The following is a 21,732-nucleotide window of genomic DNA, read 5'->3' on the forward strand; positions in this document are numbered from 1 at the left end:
TTTGTGTTTACATGTAAACACACACACATCTGTGGGAATAGGGTGGAGGAATGTCTGTTGAGGGCATAACAATATGACATCTTGAAATCATGAGCTACTTTTTCATCATCCATATTTCAGTTGTCACATAATTTATAAATAGTCAGGATGCAAATATGTGATTGTCTTGTTCCTGGGTCAGTCATCAGTTGAGAGCTTTCCACAGTAAGGAGGACACAGTGGGTCTTCGCTGAAGGGATCAGCTACAGCCATCACTACAACCCTATACACCCCACTACAACAGAGACCGAGAGGATTTGGGGGCTAGCCAACTACTCAAGCAGGTTTCTCTACAAGTGTGAGGCTTGAAGTTTTCTTTGAAAGCAAACACATTTTTTCAGAGATCAAGATCCGTGCTTCAAATCTTTCTGTATCCTTCCCATTCCTTTGCCACTTAGAATAAACACTTAATAGTAAAGTCTCAGATGATATTATACTACCATAAATTCCATTTTATATGTAAGGCAATTTAGGCATCTGCACTGAACCATTTCAACTCTTTCTTGTTAAAAATAACTGTATGTTTCATAGGAATTTCTAAAAATATATGCATTTTTACAATGTTTCCTATTAATAACCAATGTGGCTTCTGGACTATAGATCCTGGAGACACATATGTGTCCTGTGCCACCTACTTGGGCTTGCCAAACAGTGTTCTTGATGAATGTGTGGAATGCCCTTCTTCCAGAGTCAAACATCTGGTTTTGGCACCAATTATTGGGCCAGCCCCACATTCAGCACAAAAATGGAATGTGAAATCCAGAAATAAACCCACAGATTTATGGTCAACTAATCTTTGACAAAGGAGCAAAGAATATGCATTGGAGCAAAGAAAGTTTGTTCAATAAATGGTGCTGGGAAAACTGGGTCGCTACATGCAAAAGAATGAAGCTTGACCACCACCTCACACCATACACAAAAATCAACTCAAAATGGATTAAAGAACTAGACATAAGACCTGAAACCATAAAATATATAGAAGGAAATATAGGCGAAACACTACGTGATTTGCACATCAAAGACATCTTTACAGACACATCACCCAAAGCAGTGATAGTGAAGGCAAAGATAAACAGCTGGGACTATATCAAATTAAAGAGCTTTTGCACAGCAAAAGAGACAATAACAAAAACAAAGAGAAACCCCACCAACTGGGAGAACATTTTTGCACCCAACACTAATGATAAAGGACTGATCACAAAAATCTGCAAAGAGCTGATGAGACTCAACAACAACAAAGAAAATAATCCAGTCAAAAAATGGGCAGAAGAGCTTAAAAGAAACTTCTCTGAAGAGGAAATGCAAATGGCCAACAGGCATATGAAAAAATGTTCAACATCACTTGTCATCAGGGAAATGCAAATCAAAACTACCATGAGATACCATCTTACACCAGTGAGAATGGCACATATTAAAAAAACTAGCAACAACAAATGTTGGCGAGGGTGTGGAGAAAAAGGAACTCTTCTGCACTGTTGGTGGGAGTGCAAACTGGTCCAACCACTGTGGAAAGCTGTGTGGAGATTTCTGGACCTACTAAACATAGAGCTTCCATATGACCCAGCAATTCCACTCCTAGGTATTTACCCAAAGGACACAGAAACATCAATTCCAAAGAACACCTGCACCCCTATGTTTATAGCAGCACTGTTTACAATAGCTAAGCTTTGGAAACAACCCAAATGCCCAAAAATAGATGACTGGATCAAGAAGATGTGGTACATATATACCATGGAATATTACTCAGCATTCAAAAAAGATAAACACATGCAATTTGCTGCAACATGGATGGCACTGGAAGGGATCATGCTCAGCGAAATAAGCCAAAAAGAAAAAGAAAAATACCGGATGGTCTCACTCATAGCAGGAATCTAGAAAACTTAAATAAGGGACCAGGAAAATGAATAACTATAAGAAAGTGAAAATCAAAATCAACAAAAAACTATGAACCAGAGACACTTTTAGGGGGGCGGGGGCGGGAGGGGAGGGATTGGGGTCAGAATGGGGGGCTGCAATTGTATGGGGAATATAACAATAAAATTTATAAAAAAAAAAAAAAAATGGAATGTACTGGATTTGCTCGGGAAGGAGCGCACGCTACCCACATTTCCAAATGTCAAGGCTCTTGCAAAACTCATTTGAGTTGATTTTAGGTGTGACATGGAATCAGAACACTACTCTTTCTTGCTTGCTCTAGATTTTTGCTTATGCTACCAGCTCATCCTAATCATCTTCTGTGTTACAAGGAAAGACTTAATTTACCAGCAGAATCAAATAAGGACTAACCAGCAATTTCCACATCAAACATATTTTTAAAATTGCAGCAGCAGCTGAGATCAAATTTTGTATTGTTATCATTAACCTATGCTCAGATGTAAAAGTGGAAAAGCAGCCATGAGGGGTCCATGGTTCATTGTACTATACATACTTAAGCCCTAACATTATGAAGCAGTTTTGGTTGTGAAATGTCCAGGACTGAACTGTGAGAATCTGGGTGACAGCTTCCTCCAGATCCCAGGTCTCCCAGCATAGCCATTAGCATCTTTTCTTTTCTCAGCAAATATTTATCAAGGACTGTGTCAGTAACTATAGTAGGTGCTAAGGCTGTAATCATGAACAGAACAAACCCTCTACCAAAATTGAGGAGGTCCAGGTAGAGATATTTAAAAATAAATGAACAGGGACCTCCCTGATGGTGCAAGGGGTTAAGTGTCAGCACATGAAGCAATCACAGCCACTGCAGCACGAGTTTAATCCCCAGGTAGAGAGTTGACTCACATGGCACAGCAGACCTCTCCTGTCTCACCCGTTGCTACCTTCAGCAGTGGATTTCAGTGGATCTACCTGTTCTGTTCCCCACTCTGTCTCTGGTGAATCCTCTCACCCCCACCCCACCCCCCACATCTCTGGCCTGCACCCAAGCTCTTGTATGCATAAATAAATAAATCATTTAAAAAAATTTAAATAAATAAAAATAAAGGAACAAATAAATACATGTCAATCAATTATATGAATCGAAGAAGAGTGAGAGGCAGTGGCAGATGGGCTGACATCTGAGCAAGCACCCGATTCTTCTTGCCTCCATAGTGGATGCAAAATCCTTTATTTCCTAATCCCCATGTCCTGCATGTGCTTGGCCATGCCACCAGGTTTGAACTTCTCCTTCCTAGGCTTTGTCTTCCACCTCTCAGATCATGTCTTGGAAAATTCATGCTAAGTTGACTGGACTGGGTTCTCCTTCTGACATTCTTGTGGTCACCCTCTCTAAGGAGCTGTGTGCAGTCCTCCTGCCCAGGTACTTGTCTGGTACTTGTCCTGACCGAACCGCTGCTTCTGCCCCGCTGTCCACCAGAAAGAGGCAGTTTGCTTACTTTGTCCATGCTTCAAAACATAGAAAATAAAAGTTATTTTTTCACAGGGTATAATAAATGCTATAAAGTGCTTAGGAAGAACCTAAAATACAGTAAACCCAAAATAAATCAATGATCATAGTGATTATGATCATTACAGTCACTATGTGTCTGCATGTATTGCGTCATATCTGGGACCCTCATCTAGAACTTAAGGATTATTGACACCTGCAACACCAGAAAGGGAAACAAGTGAGACAGGACATGCAAGATAGCATCACACTGAAAATGTGACAGTGAGGACAAGACTGACATTCTGATTGTCTGAGGTGATTTTTTTTTAAGATTTATTTTATTTATTCATGCATGTAAGAACTGGGGTATAGGCCAGAGGTGAGGGGGTGAGAGGATTCACCAGAGACAGAGTGTGGAGCAGAGCAGGCAGATCCACTGAAATCCACTGCTGAGGGGAGCAGTGGGCGAGACAGGTGAGGTCTGCTGCACCATGTTGGTTTGTCTCCCTGGCCTAGAGGGGACCGCAGTGCTGGCAATAGCTTGATAGCACTGAGATTTTAACCCCTGTGCCACCAGGGAGGTCTCTTGAGGTGATTTTTGAAGGACTGATAATTAGGACTTATTTAGCCCATATACAAGAATAAAGTTTGTCAAGTTCTGACTTCTGCGTTGAATATGATTGAATGCAGGATTCTAGAACCCATGCTTGGGAAGTTTTCCCCCTTCAACAACATATGTGTAGAAATGGCAGACCCTGAAACATCACAGTGCATTTGCTTTCAGTTTTAAAACATCTGATTCAATAAATAAGGACAGAAGTTATTACCTTCCAGAGTGGGGCTTCCACAGGGAAGATGGTATTTGGCATTTCTGGATTCTCTAACTCAAGGAGGCTGTCAGGGATGTGGCATCCTTTCATCCTCTCCTGGGTATTTCCCAGAGGAGCCCTAAGAACACCTCTCCTCGTGGTTAGAAAACATGTCACCTCTAGCCCCAGAAAAATCCAGAAGAAAATAATGGGGGGTGGGAAATATAATTCAAAGCCCCCCTTACAGCTACTGGCTGGACATGGACCCGTGTCCTTCCATAAACTCATCATTAGGAAGAAGGAAGGTTCCCCCTCAACTGGTTCACACCAATCCTGATTTACCTCTGGAGATGGAGTGGAATTTTCCTCTACTAAGGTCTATGAGGAAGTGGTGAATCACCAAACAAAAGCAGGATCTGCCCTTGAGGAAGAAAGGCGCATTGGGTGCAGAATTGACGGCAGACAGAGTCTGCAATAAATGACCAACAAACTTTGCAAAGCTACTAGTGTTACCTCTAAAGTGTGCTGACACTTGATCTTTGATTTTTGTTAAGCATCAGCTGCTTGGACAGCAGATATACTTGTGTTTCCCACCCCAGATTATTACACAAGAGAGGGTTTCAAGTCTTGGGGATTTACAAAGTAGTCCTGTCCTTCCATATATCCAAAGACAACCAGAAGTTGCAAAGCATCTCCCATGAATGTTTTAAGAGTTCTGGGTCAGAGGTTTTCTTGTTGCCAGTTGAGGTGGATTTGCCTTCCAACCAAAGTTCCTACATTCCAGTTGTCCAATGGAATGTGGGTGGCCAAAGCAGAAGGGAGAATTTGTTCTCAAGCTTGTCCTTATTGTGTTTGTCATAACATTGTTAGTGCTTTAGGAGTGCAGGAAAATGCTAGCTTTGCTCCTTATTTATTGAGCGCAGCCTCCCATAAAATCATTTTATTTTCCTCATAGCTGTATTGGATTTTCGTTTATGTTGGTGCCTCAAGGAAATGTCTGGCACACAGCTGGGGAGGAGTTGATACCCATTGGAATCACTTTCTAAAAATGTAGTTGAATGTGGGGAGAAAAACACAGAAAAAGTTAAAAACTGAGCAGCAGGGAACTCTTCTTGAGTATAAATTGTACATTCAGATTGGCTACCTGGACACCATTGGTAAGAGAGAGAATGAGAGAGAGAGAGAGAGAATAAGAGGGGGGGCGGGAGGGATCGAGTGACAGAGAAAGAGAGAGATCCCAGCTAAAATTTCCATGATAGCATCTTTTACAGAAGTTGTTAAGATGCTGAAGAAACTCCACCCTCAAAAAGTGGGCTTTTGTATTTAATTCATATATAGTGTTAACTATTAAGTAGAGGATATTAATATATAATACTTGCTTTTATGGTTTTAATGTCTGTAAATGGAAAAATTAATTATTCCTTAGTCTTTCCTTTCTAAGGATACTCTAGACTCTTTAAATATCCACTTTTTTTTATTACGAAAAGCTATAATTTTTTCTGTTTAGTCCAAACTATGGGCAGTATGCTAAAGACCGTATCACTGTCTTTTTTGCAGTTTCCTCCCCTCTTGAGATATAGACTAAACATGTTACAGCCAAAAATGTCAATTCTGCTTTCTGAATGGAGTCAGTGGCATCTGGAAGCCAGGAGAGGATGAGAACACCATTGGTAAGAGAGATACCCATGTAGGGATGATGCGAGTTTACCATCATATCTATGGCCCTAAGAGAGACTCCTTGTTCAGCGGTATGCCTCAACACTGGAGCTCTGTTGGACTCATTTCAGAGATAAATAACTGGATGAATGTGTGGCTCAAGTCACTTGTGAAGACACAAGCTGATGATGAGAGTAGACAAACTGGAGGAACTGGAGAGTAATCAGCAAACAGGAGCATCACAACTAGAGAGAGACACGGGGCGGGAGTGCAATGGTTGTAGTGCAATTAATTGCCAAAACAAAGAGTTTTCAAGATCTATAACTATGGGAGAAAGACTTTCTGTTGTCACAGTCCACAGGGATCCTTTCCTTTTACAAAACTATTTTCAGCTCCAGTAAGGAAGAGCTTTTCGAAGTCCTCTGCCTGGGAAGTTGAAGTGGAGGGAACAGACGTTGTGCCGCGTGGCTCAGGCAACTAGTGCTATTGTCGCATGGTTAACTCTCACTCTCTTTCCTGAGCGTGTGTCCTGTTCTATGTTCTACCCCTTGATTTGTCTTGTGTTCTCTCTTCTGTGACATAAGAATTGGTCATCCACCTTCTTCTCTGTGTTCTTAATGGAGTCAGTTTCATTCACTTTTCTGATTTTAAATCTCAGTATCTCGCCCCAGCCTCACCCCTGAGCTCCAGCTCTGCATTCTGAACTGTATCCAGCATTTCCACCGAGCTATATCTAGATGTCACCAACATCTCAAGACAAACTCTCTCTATCAAAGCTGAACTTCCTGGTTTCTTTGGTTGGTACCGTCTGCTCAGCCACCATGACCTGAAACCTCACTAGTCTTGGGGTACACTGTTACCTTACATGCAGATCCTGCTGAATCCTGTACACCATAGCTTCTGCACTGCCCCCATGTCCATTTCTTCCTCCACTCCCAAAGTCATTACCCTTGTCCAGATCCTTACTTCTCACATAGACTATTATTCCAACTGCGGATTATTTTCCTTTCCACTCTTCTGTGTCGCACAGTCATGTTAACTTTCCTAAATATGTTTTTGGGCGTTCCCTCTACTGCTCCAAAGCCTCATGTTTCTCCATGACCTCGACAATGCTGTGCTCCAGGCAGTGTTATTTCTCACCTGCATTACTGCAATAGACTTTTAATAGACTCTGTCATCTCCTGTGACCCCAACTCTACACAATTTGGTAACCTGTGAACAGAGCAATTTGTTCCTAAAACCAAGTGTGAACTCATCCCTTCCCTGTGTATTGTCCATGATTCTCTAGTCCTGTAACATGGTCTTGAAGGTCTTTAGAGCCCTGGGCCCATGTTCATCTCTTATTATCAGTTGCCAAACCCTCCACTTCCTACCACCCTCTTGGGACACAGAACAAAGAAGTAACAGTAGCAAGTGTTTCCTTTTCTTAGACAGGGAGCTCATGGGGCGGCGAGGGGTGGGCATCAGTTCTCATGTCACCCTGTGTTTGAAGCCTCACATTCTGTTTCCATGAGGCCAGAAACCATGTCGCTTAAAAGTGAAAAATTCTTTCTGGCTTATTTCACTTAGCATGATCCCTTCTAGCTCCATTCATGTTGCTGCAAATGGCATGAGTTTATCTTTTGTGATTGCTGAGTAATATTCCATTGAGAAAAATACCGGATGGTCTCACTCATAGCAGGAATGTAGAGGATCCCAATAAGGCATCAGGAGAAAAAAACTCATTATAATAAAGTAAAAATCAAAATCAACAGGCAACTATAAATCATAGACATACTACAGAGGGGGAGAAGGGAGTAGGATCAAAACAAGGGTGGGAAGAGCACAAGGGACCATGGTGATAGTTCATGGGTGAATGGGTGCAGGGAATTTTACGGGGACTGTAACCAAGATGAAAATGCATACATTGTGAAAAATGAAGAATGATGTAAAATATATATATTTATATATATAATAAATTAAAATTAAAAAATGAAAAATTCATTCAGTCATCTGGCAACATCTCAAATATCCAGATATTGGGAATCATGTAGCTGAAACAGGCAGATAATCTGAAAAGATATCTTCACTTTTCCAGTTAAAATTTATTTTGATTTTAAGTAGTTATCAAGGGGCAGATATGTCCAGTGACTCTCAGCTGATGTTCCCTGTTTACTGTGGCAATGGCTTCCAGAAACTTCCACAGGTACCCTGGCAAGCATTAGGCACAGCCTGAGACTGAAAGGGTCCCAGGCAGAGACAGAGACAAGACAGGACTCAAGGACAAAAATTTTGCAAGCATCTTGCTGCTCCCAAGGGCTGGTAAACTAGAGGTTGGAAAACTGATGACTCTGGGCCCCGACAGCTGTTGCCTTGAAACTCCTTGGCCCATTGTTTGTTGCTATTGTGTTTTTTTGTTTTTGTTTTTGTTTTTTACCATTTCTAAGCTGTCTTTCCATAACTTGTCAAGTCAGCTGCTATGGGAAGAAAAGAGGGTGGCAGACCCAGAAAACTCACAGACCACAGGTCAGATGGCTCACACCACAGCAGCCCACCTCTATGTGCACCCTAGGGTCTGCCGGCCCTGCCAATCAAGAGCTGCAGCTGCTGGGTGCCCACAAGTAGCCACACAAACAGATTTTAGTCAAGTCCATTTTTCTTTGCTTTCTGAGCCAACAAAGTTTAATTCCTTTGTTCGCAAACCCCAATCCAAAAACCTATATAGACCCCTGGCCCCGGCACCTTGGGGAATCTCATACCTGAAGAGGTCTCCTTGGAGCTCTTTTCCTTCCTCCAGCTCTCCAACTCCCAGCAGGCAGGTACCTGGACAGCACTTCCCCTCCAGGCTTCTCAGCCTGGATTGTGGGGAGGTTAAGACTGGTCTGAGGGGCCCAGGCAGCACCCTTGTCTGGAGACAAGTCCATGTGATTGTTACAGAAGGACTTCAGTGCCTATTGTGTATACACCAATTTAGGGACCTGGAAGAAACCATCACATTTGGGGTTCTGTGCAGAGCTAAGATTCTGGGCCTGCATCTCATAATCAAGACAGCCTGGAGAGCTGACAACAGATCTAGTGGCAAAATTAATGGCACTGGTTTTGAGTGACCCAAAGAAGGAAAATCAACAGCAACTTGATTTCCTATCAAATTAGTAGTTAAAGGGCCTCCCTGGTGGCGCAAGGGGTTGAGCAAAGCACTGTGAAGCTATCCACAGCCTCTGCAGCATGAGTTCGATCCCCCGCCAGCCAGAGAGGTACCCACATGGTACAGCAGACCTCTCCTGTCTCCCCACTGCTTCCCTCAGCAGTGTATTTCAGTAGATCCACCTGTTCTGCTCCCCACTCTGTCTCTGGGGAATCCTCTTACATCCCACACCTCTGGCTACACCCTGGTTCTTCTATGCATAAATAAACAAATCTTTAAAAACATTTCTAATACTAAGCAACAGCATGTGGCTCTGCTTCCATAGGGCAGATGAGGGCATTTCATGACTTGGAGGGGAGGCAGCAGGTGAGGGCTTCCTGTGAGTATAACTTATTCCTTGGGGGTCAGAATGTAGCACAGAGCCCTGTTCATTTCCACAGATCTATGCATCCTGCCTGCATGCATGTGCCTAGGAGCAGTCAAGGTGTGGGGTCTAAAACCCTTTACCACATGGGAAGAAGAAAGGAGGCCGAGCCCAAGTACACAGAGCACACTGCAGCATTTGGTTAAGCTTAGCCCAACTTGCGTGCACTAAAAATATATTCCATGGACTAGGGTGCACTGGGCAGAAGGCTAGTAGTTCCTTAAAGTTCTGATCCATTATTAAATTTCTCCTGCTTTCATATTAAACTTCTATGAAAGAGTCTCGCTGCTTTGTGGGGTGGGTTTCATTCAAAATGAACATCCAATGTGAGGAGGTTCACTCTTCCTCTGGGTCTCAGGCCACTGTGTAAACCAGTGACACTCATTAAAACCAACTAGCATTTGTAAACAGCTGAGATTTGCTCAGGGCCGTGGCCTCAGCCAGGCCATCTGGCCATTCTGCCCAGGTCTCTTCTTATTTGAACTCTCAGACATAATAATTTATTATCTTTCATTTGCCCAATGTCTTCAGAAAGGACATTTCCTTCCCTCACACCTCACAGAACCAAAAGAGAAAAAGCCAAGTGAGAAGTAACACAGTCACAGGAGGTGACTAGTTCTTTCTAGGGGTCACTGCAGGGCCTGTCGCCCTTCCCCTCTCTTTTTACAAGAAAACATGGTGTGATTAGAGAGAAAGACTTCCCCATGGATACCTAAGTTGTTTCCAAATATAAATATTTTCTTGGACTTATTTGTTTGATTTATTTGTTCTTTAATTTTAGAAACCTTGGCCACTTTGGAAGTGATTAAGAAAAAGCAGCTTTATTTTGCCAGGGCTTGTCCTGAGGTGCACGAGCCTCTTACCGACGTGTGGTCAGCACTGGACAGTCACAGGAAAGAGTGGCCAGGAATGTGTTTGCTGGAATGTTGCATCCGTGAGTAGCATCGTTACTTAAAAGAGTCTGTCTTTGGGCCTCCCCGGTGGCGAAGCAGTTGAGCGCTGGGTTGCGAAGCTACCCGCAGCCTCTGCAGCACCGGTTCGATCCCCGGCTGCTCCCCGGCCACCAGAGGAGGGTCCCGCATGGCGCGCAGACCTCTCCTGCCACCCACTGCTCCCCTCAGCAGTGAACTCCAGTCCTTCTGCCTGCTCTGCTCCCTGCTCTGGCTCTGGGGAATTCTCTCACCCTCCCGCGCTTCTGACTGTACCCAGTGCTTGTATAAATGAATAAATAAATCTTTAAAAAAAAAAAGAGTCTGTCTTATTGTTTAGACACAAGCAGGACATTTTTAAAGTGAGGAGGCTGTAGGAAAATGGCATTTACATCAGTGTGAGCCAATGTGCATCATGTATATTGCTGGTCAAAGGAAAAATATGTAAGGAAAATTGTAAGTCTTGTCCTTCTGATTCTCTTATGATGAGTATAAAAATGATTAAATTTTGATTATAAAGGCATGGACAAAGTTTAACCAAAATTATATTGGAAAATGTGAATGTGAATGCAAAGTATGAATTAGCTTCTTGTTTCCAAAGCAAGCTGGAGTCAGTCAAGGGCGTGGGTGGCCAGCAGGCCGCAGTGACCACACGAGGGTTTCCCTTCAATGAAATCAGTGGCAAGTAGGTTTGAGTTAGAGAAAAGTGCCAAAATTTTATTTAAAAGGTGAATTATTTTTTAAAAAATGACCCAGAGGAAATAGAGGAAACAGAGTATTAAAAGGTAAATAACTGGGGCCTCCCTGGTGGAGCAGCCATTTGGGCACCGCGCTGTGGAGCTGTCTGCAGCCTCTGCAGCACCGGTTCAATTCCTGACCGGCCAGGGAGATTCCCACATGGCACAGCAGACCTCTCTTGTTACACCCACTGCTCCTCTCAGCAGTGTGTTTCGGTCCTCCTGCCTGTTCTGCTCCCTGCTCTGTCTCAGGTGAATCCTCTCGCCCTCCCACGCCTCTGGCCTGTACTCCAGTGCTTGTATAAATAAATAAACCTTTAAAAAAAAAAAGGTAAATAAACTGGACCCTTATTGGATGTCGACTCAAAGAATAAATGATGTTTTGTTTCCCCTAGATTATTTGAAATATGCTCATTCATAAATAACTTGTTAGGTATGTTAGGAGGAAAAGCCAATGCATAAGGGGTAAATAGGAAAGTGCTGAACTTCTTGGTAGCAACCTGAGTCATAGGGGAGCTGGGAAGCTGTAAAAGGTGAACCATTTACCAGAAGAAAGGACACTTAGGACAGTCATCTTCAGAGCTGCCAATAGCGCAGAAAAAGAGACGACCAGACACCAGTGCCCATAGCACCAGGTAGGAAGTGGTTTTTGCCTAAGAGAAAAGAAAATTATACTTTTAAGATTTATTTTATTTATGCATACAAGAATTGGGGTGTAGGCCAGAGGTGTGGGGGGGAGGGGAGGTGCGAGGATTCACCAGAGACAGGGTGGGAAGCAGGACAGGCAGATACACTGAAATACACTGCTGAGGGGAGCCGCAGGAAGACAGGAGACGTCTGCCAGCTTCCTGGCCAGGATCAAACCCATGCCACACTGGCTGGTGATAGCTTGATAGCACTGAGATTTTTATCCCTGCACCACCAGGGAGGCCCAGAAAATCACACTTTTGACACTGGTTAAATCTCCCCATCTATTTAACAATTTACAGGAAATACAGAGGAAAGAGACCCATGTAAATTGACACCCATGAGGATATAGCAAAATCTAGGCTGGGTGCAGAGGTTAAAGTCTCAGCACTATCAAGTTATCCCCAGCCACTGTGGCGTGAGTTCAATCCCGGCCAGTGAGCTGACCCACAGGGTGCAGCAGACCTCTCCGGTCTCCCTGCTGCTCCTCTCAGCAGTGTATTTCAGTGTATCTGCCTGTTCTGCTCCCCACTCTGTCTCTGGTGAATCCTCTCATCCCCCTCACCTCTGGCCTACACCCCAGTTCTTGTATGCATAAATAAATAAAATAAATCTTTTTTTTTTAATCTAGGCTATGGGGAACTCTAGGGTATAAAATATACAATCTCTCTAACAAAAAACAAAAAAGAAGAAAAATAGACATGGCCATACTTGAGAACTGTTATTCTAAGAAGCAGTATACATTGAAATGCTAAGGACTTAATTATAAGCAAATATGAGTTCACAGAACTAAGGACAAATCCTTGCTTGTAAAATACTTCAAGGTTTATTTCATGTTATGTGCTACATGCAAATATAACAAAAACAAAGTGTTGACTTAATTATGGTAAGAGATTACTCAGTATATTAGAGAGGGATGAAGGGTATTGTAATAGAAAATCAAACTGCTCTTGGAAAAACTAACCAGTTCATTCAATGAAATAAAATCTCTAAGCTCATAAGATGTGCAACTAGAGTACTTTTTAAAATAGTAACTATTACATTAAATATTATTCTCCCAAGCATTTTGCTCAGAAACTAGAAACTCTCTAACATGTCATTAATATAGTTATGAGGAACAAATAAATGGGGATCAGAATGCCAAGTGATTTGCAGGTAATCTGGGCTTGAATTCCAATCACCAAACAGGAGCAGAATCAGCATATTAATTTGAGTCCCAAATGCCTATAGCTACAGCAAAAATTAAATAGTCCACCTCCTAGCCAGATTAACATAAAAGCTCACCTTAAAGGACTATTTGCTGCATTTTCTATGACCTGATAAATCATTCCAGCTCAATCAAAACAAAATAATTCAAAGTAAGCTAAAAGGTGTATAAAAACACAGCTTGATGAGAAAAAGAAAGCATCAGCTCCAGTTTTAGACATTACAAAACTTTTGAAATTATGAGACAAGGTATTTAAGGGAACTCTGGTTGCTATGTCAAAGGCTGTAAATGAAATAGACAACATGCAAGATCACATGGGTAATGTTCATAGAGAGATGAAAACACTAAGGAAGAATCAAAAGGAAATAATGGTAACTGGAAACACTGTGTCAGAGAAATAAGCCAGAAAGAAAAAGAAAAATACCGGATGGTCTCACTCATAGCAGGAATTTAGAAAACCTAAATAAGGGACCAGGAAAAAGACTAATTGCAATAAGGTAAAAATCAAAATCAACAAGCAACTATAGACCAGAGACACACTACAGTAGGGGACAGGGGGAGGAGAAGAGGAATTAGGGTCAGAAAAAGGGGGTGGGAATTGTATGGGGAATATAACCAAAATGAAAATGCATACATTATGCAAAAATGAAAAATTATGTAAGAATTATATAAAATAAAATAATTCATTAAAAAAGAACAAAGAACACTTATTTATACGTCATCATCTTATCTTCCAGGTAAAATTAAGAGTTGCCTACAGTTTGAGCACTTTTTTTTTTTAAAGATTTATTTATTTTTTTATGCATATAAGAACTGGGGTACAGGCCAGAGGTGCGGGTGTTGAGAGGATTCACCAGAGACATAGTGGGCAGCAGAACAGGCAGAACCACCGAAATACACTTCTGAAGGGAGAAGCGGGTAAGTCAGGAGAGGTCTGCTGTGCGTTGGGTTTCTCTTTGTTCTGCCTGGTCTGTTACAGTGGCTGGCGATAGCTTAATAGTGCAGTCCTTAACCCCTGCACCCCAGGGAGGCCCACTGAGCACTTCACAGATGCAGTGAAGCTTGGGCACCTAGTGAGACAGGACAGTGATGTATCTAAATCTTGTGGAAATTTTCCCTAATCACAACTATTTCTTGGAAGAAAGTCAAAGCACTGTGCCAACTGTGAACAACAATGATCCATTGGGCTGGTGTCAGAAAATTCAAGGGTTGGCCCACTCAGAAGGGCCATAATTGGTTCGCTGAAATGTGCTCTGTCACATTTCAGGGCAATGTGAAGGAGCGTGGCTTTTAAATTTGTGACCCAGAGGCCTCCCCTGAGCCCTTGTTCTGCTCCCAAAGCCAGAAGGACACAGCAGACCAGCCCAGTAACCACACTTTGTGCTGTTCTGGGGAAAACTAAATGTTTTATAAATTATACTTACTACTGAACTAAAATCTGCATATGCTCTGTCAAAACTTCTAGCATTTTTCTGGAAACTTCAACTACAAAATACCCAGGTAGGTTGGTTTTCTTAATGTCAGTGACTTCTGTCTTTTTTGAAGTAGAAATACAAATTTTTTTGTTTCTTTGTGGGTTGTGCCTATTTTAAGTACACGAATAAATCCTACTCTATTATTTTGTAGGTATTATAGCCACGTACCTTATATTGTCTCAACTAAAGTGAAATGAATGAGAAAAGGGAGCCTTTCTACACTGCAGGTGTGGATGCAGACACATCCAGCCTCCATGGAGAGCTGCATGGAGGTGTCTCAGAACATTAAAAAATGAATCTGCCACTCAAACCAGTAATTCCATTCCTAGGCACCTACACCCCAAAATTCTAAGACAATTATGGGAACTTGTTCTCCTGTGTTTATTGTCATGTTACTTATATTAGCCAAATTACAAGCTAAGGGCCCCAAAGCACATACGTGGATTAGGAAGATGTGGTCAATATGCACGATGGAATATTACTCTGCAATCAAAATAGATAAATTCATGCCATTTGCTACAACATGGATGGAGTTGGAGGGGATTATGCTCGGTGAAATAAGTCAGAAGGAGAAAGATAAATACCAGATGGTTTCACTAATATGAGGGATATATGTAATATTAAGTAACTAAACCAAGAGTGAGGTAAAGACAAGCTTGAAAAGTAACACTTGATAGCTGAACTGAAGCACCAGGGGCTGGGGGCAGGGAGGGGGTAAGAACAGAGAGGGAAGGAAGTAGCCTGGAGTATGGCGGGGGCTGTGGGTGATGAGGTGGTGGGTACACTACAGTGGTGATGCCTGATGAGGGTGTCCAAATATTACGTCAATTAAAAATAAATACATTTAAAAAAATAAAATGATAAATAAAAATAAGTGAAGACAATTTTATATTGAGAATCTCATACCACTATCTGAAACAGATGGAAGAATCCAAATCATTTATACACTTGGTAATGGTTTATATACACAGCAGCAGAGCAGGTGGCTGTAACCTGACTGTGCTCCCTCTAAATTCCTATTTTATCCCCCCACCCCCGCCACCATTGTGGTAGTATCTGGAGATGGGGCATCTGGGAGATTAGTTCTCCTATAAGAAGAGATTCCAGAGAGTTTGTTGTGTCTTTCCTTCTCATCTCCTCTCCTTTCCTTCCCCCTCCACCATATGAGCACACAACAAGAAGGCAGCTGGCTACAAGCCAGGAAGGGTCCCCTCAGCAGAAGCTGACCACACTGACCTTGTGCTTCTGGCCTCCAGAACTGTGATATGTCTCTGATGACTTAGCCACCCAGTCATGATATTTGATTCTAGCAGCCTGAGCTAAAACAGTGTTTTAGTGAGACTCTTTTAGATGAATTCAGCCATCTCTGCTAATAACACTTGACATTCCTGCAAATGAAACAGACTCTCAGTTTGACTTTTTAAAGACTGATTGTATAGGAGCTTTGAATATTATGAAGACATAGCCTGGTTTCTGATTTTTATTACATATCTGTGTAGATGTAGCCAGTTAGAAAATAAGATGACTTTAAATGACTTTTGAAGCAGTTACAAATTCATCAGCAGTAGGAAAACATTTCCCTTCTCTCCTCTGCTGGAAAATCATTGGCATTCAGAGCAATGCCCAGAATCATAACTAATCGACTTGGACAACCCATTCTTGAGGGATGTAATTTGTAATGCCTCGCAGAGTGCCCTGAACTACAGCTGTGTCTTAATAGAACGTGATCGCGAGCTAAACTGTATAAAAGATTCTGAGGCTCAGAAGGAAGATGACTGGCAGGTAACCAAACAACACCATCTTCTGAGTCAGCCAGACATTCAGATTTCCAGTAAAGGCCCTACAAACAGTCAACTGCCAGAACAACAGCTTCTCTGTCTTCCAAATACAGTCCGTAAACAAACTGTCACAGACACTGTACATCTGGACAACACAGTTGCAAAGTTGACTTTGGTTGGAAGAAAACTACACCCCTGGCTTTAATTTGCATGGAATTTTGACCTGGGTGAGGGGCAGCCTATTGTAAACATTAATATTTTTTATGGGCATAGGCTGCCAAATATAGAAGAATCTGAGAAATAAAAGTAACACTTGTAGTGGCAGCATGGCAAGGCTGGAGGCCGGTGCTCATGCGCCTAATCCATGGAGAGCACTGAGCAGACATCATAGGTGTCTCAGTTAGAAAGGAAGTCCATCCCCATCAATGCAGGCAAAGCATTTACAGGATTAAATCTGTCTCCTTAATCTTTCTCTTATTCTTCACATTATGGAGCTCCATGTAAATCTAGTGTCTCAGGCAATTATATGAAAGATAAACACACCCTTGGTGATAAAACTCAGTGAAGACTGTCAATATGGAAGAGAAAGAAGAAAGTGACTTGCTTTCATGATGTTGCATAAGTGAACCCACATTAGAGATTCTTTTTATGATATGCTGAAACCTTCCTGCTTCTCCCCAGAGTGCACGAGGGTCAGCTGCATAGAGAGATGCCTTCTGCTCTGTTGCTGCAGTGAGCCCTTGATAGCTTCCATCTGCATCTAGTGCTGCCTCTGAAGTCACCCGAGGAAGAGTTGGGAGCCTTCAACACTCAACCAGCAGACACTGTGCTTGAAAACATGTCTTGGGCCTCCCTGATGGCGCAAGGGGTTAAGACACAACCTATGAATCTATCTGCAGTCACTGCAGCATGAGTTTGATCCCCGGCCAGGGAGCAACCCACATGGTACAGCAGACCTCTCCTGTCTCCCCACTGCTCCTCTCAGCAATGTACTTCAGTGCATTTGCCTGTTCTGTTCCCCACTCTGTCTCTGATGAATCCTCTCACCCTCCACAACTCTGGCCTGTACTCCAGTTCTTGTAAACGTAAATAAAAATAAATCTTAAAAAAAATCACTTTGTCAATATTTCATACTCTTTAGGTGTTTGAATTTTTAGAAACAATTATATAACCAATATAGAAAAAGAATGGTACCAACTTTATAGTTGGGGAATCTGACAGGAGGCAAATAATTATTGATTGCTATGGACTGGAAATTAAAATAAAATCTCAGTTTTCAAGTTCAATACCTTCAGGCTTTCTAACTGAAACTTTGCATCCAAGAAAAGCATTGAGGCAGGCTAACATGTGGTATCCATTTTTATTTAAAGATTAAAGACAAGAAATTTTAAGTATTAATGATTATGATGAATAATAATTCATACAGGGATCAGAGGGAGGGAGGGAGGAGCACAGGGAACTGTAGTGATGGTGCATGGGTGCATTAGTGGAGGAAATTCTATGGAGACTACACATGGGGACAGGGGGAAGCAAACATCATTTAAAAATCAACAATGATATCAAAATATATAAAATAAATAAATTTTAAAAAATGTGTCTATGATATACCTATTTTTTCAATGTCATAACTGTCCACTTTGACCTCTACTTCTCTTACCTGTACCCAAAACACAAGCCTGGCTTCACCCTATCCGAGAGTTATTGAGGCTTATAGATTTTCTTTTTTTTTAAGATTTATTTATTTATATAAGAGCTGGGGTACAGGCCAGAAGTGTGGGAGGATGAGAGGAATCACCAAAGACAGAGCAGGGAACAGAACAGGCAGAGTGACTGGAAAGCACTGCTGAAGGAGTAGTAGGTGAGACAGGAGAGGTCTGCCGCACCATGTGGGTATCTCCCTTGCCAGCCAGGAATCGAACCTGCACTGCAGAGGCTGCAGACAGCTTCACAGCACTGCGCTCAACCCACTGTGCCACCAGAGAAGCCCCTATAGATTTTCTAGTGAGTCAGGTGGCAAATTTTGCTATTAATCTCACCTCAACCTTGATTCACATCTAATAACTGGGTTTCTGTCTTAATGTCTTTAATAAACTACTTTCCCAAACTCCTGCTTGGGATCGCTCCCATCTTGCCCCCACATCATTCATTCCTCCAGTCTGGGGGACTTTTCTTCCCTAGCCCTCATCATCCATGATCAAGCACTGTCACTCTCGGCCTGCCTGCAGGAGATGCTGAAACCACTCACCCTCTAGCTTAACAACAAACACTCCAAGAGGCTGATCTTTAACTCCCATTTTACAAATAAGAAACCATGGCAAGTCGCTTCACCTCCTGAGGTCTCAGTTTTACGCCTTGTGAGATGCTGTTACAGCATCACCTTGCTATGGCGACTAGAGACAGGGCTGCCTCCTCATTGCTCTACAGGCTGCGGCCACTCCTGTGCATCTGTCAGGTCCCCTTTATTCCAGGTAAGACCTATTTTATGACAATCTGTGCTTCCAAATACCCCAGGGACAAATACAAATTGACACAGCAAAGTACAGGGTTTAGATGAGAACTTTCTTGGCATACGTTTAAAACAGCGAGCACATGTTTTCTACTGTGAAGTCTGGAGCAATTATCCACTTTAGTTTAGTTAAAATTCCCTTCCATCATTGGCCCTTTTGTACTTGCAAGGCACATTTTCCCTTTATTTTACACTATTTTCCATTATAGCAGTCATCAGTCATGCCTCTCTAGTAGATCTAGGTGTCTGCTGCTGAGCTCCTCCTCGTGAACAAACATTCCTCTTCAAGAGAGGAAGGGGATCTGTGCTATCTTTCTTCCCCCAGTACATATAGGAATGTGGAATACATGTTTCCTCCATAATATTTAATAAAGAAGGAAGTAAAGATGGAAAGAAGGAGGCAGGGAAGAGTATGCTTAGGGGTAAGCTTGAAAATAATTTTAATAACAATAATAAATAAATAATAATAAATAAATATTTTAATAATAATAAAGAATTTTAATAATCTTGATAATAACAATTTCTAGAACTTACTGTGTGCTTACACCACATTGTCTCCTAAGTAATTGATATAGTGTAGATGCAAACCACAAGATAAGTGAAAAATAGAAGTGAGGCACAGAGTTTAAGTAACCCATGTGTGGTAACACAGCATCCAAAACCAGGAAATCTAATCCCCATTTTGGCTCTCTGCCAGCTCGCAGCGCCTGGCCAGCTCTGAGAGTGACTTTGGGTTTCCAGGTCGTCGGATCGGGTGCACAACTGACAACCAGGTCACCCGGGTGGCCTGGCTGAACCGCAGCACCATCCTCTACGCCGGGAATGACAAGTGGTGCCTGGACCCTCGCGTGGTCCTCTTGAGCAACACCCAAACCCAGTACAGCATTGAGATCCAGAATGTGGACGTGTATGATGAGGGCCCGTACATCTGCTCCGTACACACGGACAACCACCCCAAGACCTCGAGGGTGCACCTCATAGTGCAAGTGTCTCCCAAAATTGTAGAGATTTCTTCAGATATCTCCATTAATGAAGAGAACAATATCAGCCTCACCTGCATAGCAACGGGTAGACCAGAGCCCACAGTTACCTGGAGACACATTTCCCCCAAAGCTGTGGGCTTTGTGAGTGAAGATGAATACTTGGAGATCCAGGGCATCACCCGGGAGCTGTCGGGGGACTACGAGTGCAGTGCCTCCAATGATGTGGCAGCGCCAGTGGTCCGGAGAGTCAAGATCCACCATACATTTCAGAAGCTAAGGGTACAGGCGTCCCTGTGGGACAGAAGGGAACACTGCAGTGTGAAGCCTCAGCAGTTCCCTCTGCAGAATTCCAGTGGTACAAGGATGACAAAAGACTGGTGGAAGGAAAGAAGGGCATCAAAGTGGAAAACAGGCCTTTCCTCTCAAAACTCATCTTCTTCAATGTCTCTGAACATGACTATGGAAACTACACTTGTGTGGCCTCCAACAAGCTGGGCCACACCAATGCCAGCATCACACTCTTTGAAGTGAAAACTACAGCTCTGACCCGTTGGAAAGGCCCAGGTGCCGTCAGCGAAGTGAACAATGGGATGTCGAGGAGGGCAGGCTGCATTTGGCTGATACCCCTTCTGGTGTTGCACCTCCTTCTCCAGTTTTGATGTGAATGCCACCGCCCCGCTGGGGAGAAGCTGCCGCCACTGCACCCACCAACAGAATAGCACCGGCAACTCTGACAGCAAGAGCTTTCCCGTTTCTAAATAAGATATAATCAAATGCAATTCAGAGAAGCAGAGCCTAATGGGACACGAATTTGAGGGAGGGGAACAAAGAATACTTTGGGAAAAAAAGTTGTAAGAGGAAATCGAAAATCGCCGTCCAGGCCTTGCAAATATTTAGGCACAGCTGAGTTTTCTTTCTTTTCCCAAGTGGGAAGAACGCGCGCCCGGCTTTGGACCTGCCTGCAAGCTGCATTGTGTGACCTCTATGTGGCCCAGTGGGCGAGGGCTCAGCCACTCTGTCCACTAACGTGCCCCCATCAAGGAAAATTCTGGAATCGGCCATCCCCAATTCAATCCGTCTCCTGAGATGAGCACAGAGTGTGTCGAGCAGGCCCAGACTGGCTGCTGCGGGCCCTTTTGTAGACTGTGCCACTATAATGTGTGATGAAAACAAAATTAAAAAAAAAAATAAAGACAAAGGAAACAAAACAAGACAGCCTGCCAGCTACAACAATCCCACAATCAACAGTCACAAAAGATAGTGTTAAACTTTTTTTTTTGTTGTTGTACTACATGGACATTCTGGATAATAAGGAATTCTGATTCATTATTAATTTTATTAATTATATTTTCTGATATGAGTCTAGAACTTAGTGCAAAAACAAGGCACAACTAAAAAATACACAACTGAAAGGGGTGAAGAGAAGTATGTTTGTTCAATATTAACAACAAGTAGTGTATTTCTTAACTAGGTTTACAACTGGTGGACCACGCACCGGGCATTAACCACCCGGTGAGGATTTCACACATCCACCAAAAAAAAAAAAAAAACCCACACACACACACAAAACCACCACATACAATTTAACCAACATCTCCACCAGCGCTACAGGTTTCTCCTTATTCTGGTATTTAATGCAGACAATACAATGCTTCTACATGCTGTTTAGAAATGGAAGGGTGAGCCGCATTGTATCTTGAGTTTGTTAGCTATGCTTCTTTTGATGACATATATTATACAGTATATATATATATATATACATATTTTTTTTTGTTAGAGTTCTAGCCATTTTCTTTCCCAGCAGGGTCCTTGCTCAGACATTACTGCATGCTGTATATGGCGTTAGCTGTGTGTTGATCTTCTAAAAGATGATAGAGTTTACTGGTAATTGTGTAATCAGCTCCTGCCTTTTTATTTTCTTGGGTTATTTACATGTCAGAGACACTTATAAAAAGTGAAAAGAAAAAGCCAAACACTAATACCAGGCTCAGCATCTTTTCCAGGTGTGGCTCTC

General features: G+C 42.5%; 1 protein-coding gene across 1 annotated transcript in view; it reads left to right on the top strand.

Annotated features, from left to right (window-relative positions):
* The window catches only part of LOC311178758 (neurotrimin-like), a gene marked incomplete at both ends in the record, with an annotated part of 83,144 nt that extends 62,767 nt beyond the window's left edge, over nt 1-20,377 (top strand). The window contains 4 exon segments of the mRNA XM_084245492.1: nt 16,141-16,233; nt 18,654-18,697; nt 19,433-19,968; nt 19,971-20,377. Of these exon segments, the coding sequence (XP_084101618.1) occupies nt 16,141-16,233; nt 18,654-18,697; nt 19,433-19,968; nt 19,971-20,377 (1,080 nt within the window).
* Nucleotides 20,378-21,732: the final 1,355 nt, after the last annotated feature.

This window comes from Talpa europaea, assembly GCF_964194135.1.
Source record: "Talpa europaea genome assembly, chromosome: 10".
Lineage (NCBI taxonomy): Eukaryota > Metazoa > Chordata > Mammalia > Eulipotyphla > Talpidae > Talpa > Talpa europaea.